This window comes from Zootoca vivipara, chromosome 10 (genome assembly GCF_963506605.1).
Source record: "Zootoca vivipara chromosome 10, rZooViv1.1, whole genome shotgun sequence".
NCBI lineage: Eukaryota > Metazoa > Chordata > Lepidosauria > Squamata > Lacertidae > Zootoca > Zootoca vivipara.
In genome coordinates, this window is record NC_083285.1 from 38,803,088 (window position 1) to 38,810,137 (window position 7,050).

The window sequence follows — 7,050 nt, forward strand, 5'->3', positions numbered from 1 at the left end:
AACAAATTGGCGGCCACGATCCGAAATAACCCTTAAGGGTAATCCATGCAGTCTGAATACGTGATCCACAAACAGTTTGGCTGTCTCTTCTGCCGAGACCGCCCTGGCACACGGTATAAAGTGGCACATTTTGGACATGAGGTCCACCACCACCAACACTGCGGTCTTGCCCCTGGAAGAAGGCAGATCTGTGATGAAGTCCATGGACACCACTTCCCACGGCCTGTGTGGCGTGGCTAAGGGCTCCAGCAATCCCGGTGGCGCTGCTCTGACCACCTTTGCCCGCTGGCAGGTGTCACAGCCCCGTACATAGTCTCGAACATCTTCCTGCACCCCTGGCCACCAGAAGTGTCTCATGACTAGGTGAGTGGTTTTGTCCCTCCCAAAATGACCCGCCGTTGGGTTGTCGTGCATCTGCTTGAGGACCGTACGTCTAAGCTGGGTGGTGGGCAGGTACAGTGCACCCTTGTAGAAAAGCAGCCCCCTGCGTTCTGCAAAGTCTTTTGCCTGCTCCCCCCCCTTCTCAGTTCTCTGCAGATGCGGTTGGCAAATTCATCCGCTGCCGTCAGTGCTGTGAGTTCTGCCTCGCTCACCACTGCTGCTCCGCAGGACCATGCTGACGTGGGGAAAATGTGCCTGGGTGCCGGTGGCGCCTCCTCCTCCATGTATTCTGGCTTGCGGGAGAGGGCATCCGCCCTGACATTCTGCTCTCCCGGGATGTAGTGTATGGAGAAGTTGAAGTTCGAGAAGAACTCTGCCCACCGTATCTGCCGCTGGTTGAGCACCCTGGCAGTTCTCCAGAACTCCAGGTTCTTGTGGTCTGTGCACACCTGGATGGGGTGCTTGGCGCCCACCAGGAAGTGTCTCCAGTGCTGGAACGCAGCGTGGATCGCCAGAAGTTCCCGATCAAACACTGTGTAGTTTCGCTCTGGCTGAGTCAATTTCCTGGAGAAGAAGGCACAGGGTCTCCACTCTCGGTTGGCGTCCAGTTGCAACAAAATGGCGCCCACAGCTTTATCAGAAGCATCTGTCTCCACGCGTAGGGGCGCGTCCTGAACCACGTGGAACAGGTTCTGGTCTGAGGCGAACACCCTCTTGAGGCTTTCGAACGCTGCTTGCGCCTCTGGTGTCCACCTGAACTTCTGCTTGCCTCTCAGGCAGTCAGTGATGGGAGCCGTAACGCGAGAGAAGTTCTTGATGAACTTCCTGTAGAAGTTGGCGAAGCCTAGTAGGCGTTGGGCATCTTTGCGAGTCCTGGGGCTGTGCCAGTCCAGGATGGCCTGCACCTTGTCCTTGTCCATCGCCAGCCCCTTGTCTGACAGCTTGTAGCCCAGGAAGTCCACCTCCTTGGTGTGAAACTTGCACTTCTCCAGCTTCACATACAGGTGGTTCTCCTTCAGGCGCTGCAACACCTCCCTGACATCTTTCACGTGCTGCACTGGGTCGTTGGAGTAAATAAGGATGTCATCCAGGAAGACCAAGCATTTCCTGAAGAGGAGGGACCCCAGGACGTGGTGCATGAAGGCCTGGAAGCATGCTGAGCCCCCTTGCAACCCGAAGGGCATCACCAGATATTCAAAAGAGCCCAGAGGCGTGAACATCGTGGTTTTCCATTCATCGCCTTCCCGGATCCTGATCAAGTTGTACGCCCCCCTCAGGTCTAGCTTGGTGAAAATCTTGCCCCTGCGTGCCGCTGTCAGGAGATCATCCACTCTGGGCATGGGGAAAGCCACTGGCTCTGTCACTGAATTCAGCCGTCTAAAATCCACCACAAGACGGCGCTGTTGCGTGTCTTTCTTGTCCACCCAGAAGACTGGGCTGCCCCCTGCTGCCTTGCTTTCTCTGATGAACCCCCGCTTGAGGTTCTTGTCGATGAAAGCGCGCAGATCCTCCAGTTCCTGGTCTGACATGGCGTACAGCTTGGCTGGGGGTATAGTTGCCCCTGGCACCAGGTTGATCTGGCAGTCAAAAGGCCTGTGTGGGGGTAGGTGGTCGGACTCCGCTTCGCTGAAGACCTCCTGCAGGTCCCAGTACGGCTTGGGTATCGCTTCACCCCCTTTGACGTGCATGGTGGCCACCGTGGCTATCGGAGGCCCCTCCCCTGGTTGGTGCTGCATGCAATGTTCCAGGCAAAAGTCCGATCCAAAAGTGATGCATCTCTGGTGCCAACTTATGGAGGGGTCATGGCGCGCCAGCCAGCTCATGCCCAAAACGATGGGGGGGTCTGAGATGGTGGTGACGTTGAATGCCAGTGTCTCTGAGTGCCTTCCAACCGTCATTCTCATGGGGGGGGTTTGATGCGTGATGGCCCCTCCCAGCAGCTCTCTGCCGTCAATGGTTGCCACGTGCAGAGGAAAATCCAGCTGCAGAAGCTGGATCTGGTGCTCTTCTGCAAAGTTTCTCGAGAAGAAGTTCGCTGACGCCCCACTGTCAATTAGGGCGAGGACTGTCAGGGGATAGCCATTTGGAAGCGTGAGCGTCACTTCTAGAACCACTCCTGCTCTGGGAGGGGTGGGCTGGCTCTGCTCCTCTCTGTGCGGGTGGGTGGGCTGGGGCTGTTGTCTGCTGACTGTGCCTGGCTGCCGCCCCTTGTCTCCTGCAGCCAGGCTTTCCCGTTTCCCTGCTGTGGTGCTGCGTCAGTGGGGGAGGGCACAACCGTTCCCGCCTTTCCTTGCCACTCCCTGCGATGTGGGCAGTCTCTGACGAGATGCTGGGGGGAGTTGCAGAGAAAGCAATTCCCACCCCTTCCCTCCTTGCGTCTTGGCGCCGCTGGGGTTTGAAAAGCCCGCGCGCGCGCGCTATCAATCTGCATGGGTTCCTGGTCCTGACTGGCCCCAGGCGTGGCTTGGAAGGGTTGTTGGGGGAGTGGCTTCTCCTGCGACCGTGGGAACCAAGCCCGCTTTGCGCGCGTTGCTTGCTTGTCGCTCCACCGGGATTCCTGTCTCACCCCCACCGCCAGAGCCGCTTTGCTCAGCTGATCCATATTACTGGGCTTTGGACCTCTCGAGAGCTCATCCTTCACCTCCTCATGCAACCCCAAGTAGAACGCCGCTTGCATTGGGGGGGACTCAAGTTCCCACCCCAATCTGTGCACCAGCATGGTGAATTTCGCCCAATACGCGCGAACTGTCATATTTCCTTGGCGTAAATTATGAAGTTCCTCCTTAGTCTGATCCATATGACTATCGGACGAATACATCGTTTTCAAACCTTCTAGAAATAGTTTGACATTCTTCATGCAAGGATTCCTTGTTGCAATTAACGGTCTTAGCCACTCCCTGGCTGCCCCGGTAAGGTGCTCCACAATAAACGCTACCCTGTGCTCATCATCAGGGAACTCATCGTGGTGCAGCTCAAGAGCATACACAATCTCAGTCTCAAAGCCCTGAAATTCCCTCGGGTCTCCATTGAACTTGCTTACTAGGGTCCCGGCTCTCCTTCCTGGCAGCACTTGGACTTGGGGTGCCCCTCCCGCCTTGTTTTTCTCTGCATCCAGCTTGTTTTGGAGGTCTACCGCCACCGCCCTTAATTGCTGCTCTTTTTCCTGAAGCGCTCTCACCTGTTCCGCAAGTTGTAGCCGGTCGTCCTGGACCTTCTTAGTCTCCTCTTTAGCTGCCTTCAATTCCCCCTGCGCCTGCAGCGACAGCTGCTGCAGTTCTTGCTGGGCTTGCTCCGCGATCTGCCGCCATTTCTCCGCCTCTGACACGCTCATCCCGGCAACTCCAAAGTAGCCCAAAAAGGATTAGGAGGTTGCTGTCACAGTGGCCGGAGTGGACTACTTCAGAGTAACGACGCTACGCAGCTCTGCATTTTATTCTTTTATTGGTGCTGCGTATTTACAGTGCTCAAGTCATTGCTATTTACACGGAGTGATGTTGTCAGTCGGTTTCAGAACCTCCTAATGGCTTTTGGCGCGTCTTTCTCCAACACAAAAGCTTTGGCAGACCCATCCTCTTTCCCCTCCTCTTTCTGCGTAATTCCGGAGTTGGGGGGATGGGTCTCCCGCCCTTATTCGCCCCTTCCTGTCCCACCTGGGACCCTGGCTCCTCTACCTTGCCTGAGCCTCGGACACGACTTCCTGCTTCCCCACTGGAATCGGAACTCTCTCTGCTTCCCCCTGTGCTCGGGGATTGGCTTGAACTTAGGAGGGGAGGGACTTCGCGATATCCCCTGTCCCTCACACCATTGATGGTTTATTATGAGGAAACAAACTACAAGCCCTTGTTCAGATGACACAGCAAATCAGACTCTGCCATGCATTGGCAGCAGGAGCAGTGGAGGAGCGCTGGAGGAACATTTGAGCTGCATGCAAACTGGCCAGTGTCAGTCAAGATATGTTATTGGGGTGAAATTCAAAATCATTACCTATACTGTACTTGCCCAGCATATTACAGTACTCTCTTTCAGGACCATCTTTGCATAGACATATGGGGCATTTTTATGGAAAACATCAATCAGAAAACTCAGATAAAAGCTTTCTTAAGATGCTCTTTTAAAGAGTATGGAATGTGGGGAGGGAAGGCTTGGCTGAAGGATATATTGCATCAAAACGAAACCAAAATAGGAGAAAAGAATGGGGAAGGGGAAGTTTTGTGAAGAGGGTGAAAGAGCTGATAGATACATAGATAAGTGTGAACGGTACAAATAAAAGGTGTGATTTTTCATAGAGTTACATAGTATACTGTGAGTTTAGCAAAAGAGAAGAGGGGTCACAGTGAACAAATAACACTTCTTCAGTAGGGGTATGGGAACAGAATGCAATATACTGCATTTATCAGTGAATTGTTTCCCCCCTCTGTGTTATTTTCTGCAGGTTTTGGAATGGAAGCTACTTTACTTTTGGTAGTTGGCTTCTCTCACACAAGAGGTGTTGCAATCTCTTTCTTGGTTTTAGCAGTAGGCTTCAGTGGATTTGCTATTTCAGGTAAAATGAAAAATATTTTTTGTCTGCTTGAGGCATTTTCTGTATGACTGAAGAGAGTAGCCCTGCATTGTTGACTATTTTTCCATGTTACAGGATTTAATGTCAACCACTTAGATATTGCGCCCCGATATGCCAGCATCCTCATGGGCATCTCAAATGGAGTGGGGACACTGTCAGGAATGGTGTGCCCCCTCATCGTTGGTGCAATGACTAAACACAAGGTAAGTAGTTTAGATTGTTTTCCCTGGAAATATGTTCAAATGCATTGCAGTCAATTATCACTATAAAGGATCGATACCCTTGCCTACTCCAAACCATCCCCAGTCATTTTGAAAATTGTTATTGACCTGTTTAAGGGCTGAGCCTTCATTTCAGTAGGTGTAATTTAGCATTAGTGAATACTTGACGTGCTGGTTGATGAAAAAGGCTGAATAAAGGAAATATGCTTTTCTCTGATTTTTACTCATGTGTTCTGTTAAAATAGTCCAAGAGTAATATGGAAAATTCTATGAACTTTCCTGTGTTAGACCTCTGTGGTAAAAGGTTACAACAGGAGATGTCAAGAAAGACTTGACTTCCATGGGATTGGGTCCAGCTGCTGAGGTCCACACACCCCAGCAAAGAACTGACATCTACGCTCTGGGAACCTGTGCCAGCATTGCTGTTGCCCCTTGCCCCAACTAGGTTTTCCTGCCAACACAAAGCCTGCCCCTGGTCATGCCAAAGCCTCCTATTTCTCACCCTGCATGGGCCTGGTACCACTAGGAGCAGGGCCAGGTGGTTGCCATGTTATATAGTGGTACCTCGGGTTACAAACACCTCGGGTTACAAACACTTCGGGTTACAGACTCTGTTAACCCAGAAGTAGTACCTTGGGCTAAGAACTTTATCACAGGATGAGAACAGAAATCGCACGGCGGTGGCACAGCAGCAGCTGGAGGCGCCATTAGCTAATGTGGTACCTCAGGTTAAGAACAGTTTCAGGTTAAGAACGGACCTCCAGAATGAATTAAGTTCTTAACCAGAGGTACCACTGTATTTCCCAATAAGGACATCAGGCATTGAATTTTGGAGCATATCACATGATAACTGCCCAAGCAACCACTCAGCTCACATTCCAACAGTCCCGGGGACACCAGGTTTTCTGGTCCAGGGAAGGAGTGAGTCACTCCTGGCTACAGAACTGCCACAATGCTAAGAAGGCCTATACCAGCACTCTGGGGACTTCTCACGAGTCCTGTGCTGAAAGCTCCACTCAAATCTAATGCTGGACCTGCACTAATTGCTTCTCTGCCATTATAGCAATCCATATTTCTGTGAAATAAAGCAAGTTCTGCTGTTTATTTTGGTAATCATAGTATCAGGGGGAAAAAACATTCTTTCAAAATTCAGGTTAGAAAATAGAATGGATAACAGTCACTTCATTTCTCTAACTTCTGGCTTTATTTTGGATTCTTGCTACGTATTGTGAGTAACTTTTCCTATATCATTCCTCCAGACCCGCGAAGAATGGCAAAATGTCTTCCTAATAGCTGCCCTAGTTCACTATAGTGGAGTGATATTTTATGGCATCTTTGCTTCTGGTGAGAAGCAGGAATGGGCTGACCCGGAAAGCTTGAATGAAGAGAAATGTGGAATAATTGACCAAGATGAACTGGCTGAAGAGACTGAACTGAGCAATGAAACCTTTGTTAGCCCGAAGAAAACATACGGTGCTACTGTTCAAGACGACGAATGGCGAAGGAAAGCATTGCAAAAGCAAAAGGGAGTGGTGCAAGATGCAGAAGAAGAGACTTTGTCTCAGTATGAAAAAGGGACTTATCAAGATTCATCATAAACTGTGTATGATTTGTGTGATCGTTACAATCACTGTATGAAACAAAGCAGTATCTATATTTATTTGGTTGGGTTCTTTTTGTAGATAATCATGCCAAATGGCTAGCTGTAAGATATTGTCGTTTTCAACTTGTAGTACAGCAAAACTGAGTTCCCAGGAGTCCCTGTGGTAAACTTAGGGATTCAGATCTCTGTGTAAAGGGCGCAGTCCTTTACATCACATGAATTTTCATTTACCATAAGGCAATGAAGTTCTGGGTGTACCATGTCACCCTTTAGCAATATAATTA

At 50.6% G+C, this 7,050-nt stretch overlaps 1 protein-coding gene across 1 annotated transcript in view; it reads left to right on the top strand.

Annotated features, from left to right (window-relative positions):
* Positions 1 to 6,761, top strand: part of SLC17A8 (solute carrier family 17 member 8) — a 28,652-nt gene extending 21,891 nt beyond the window's left edge. Inside the window, exons 10-12 of the mRNA XM_035127795.2 lie at positions 4,814 to 4,924; positions 5,018 to 5,145; positions 6,423 to 6,761. Of these exons, the coding sequence (XP_034983686.1) occupies positions 4,814 to 4,924; positions 5,018 to 5,145; positions 6,423 to 6,761 (578 nt within the window). The remainder of the gene's footprint in view (positions 1 to 4,813; positions 4,925 to 5,017; positions 5,146 to 6,422) is intronic.
* The last annotated feature ends 289 nt before the right edge of the window (positions 6,762 to 7,050 follow it).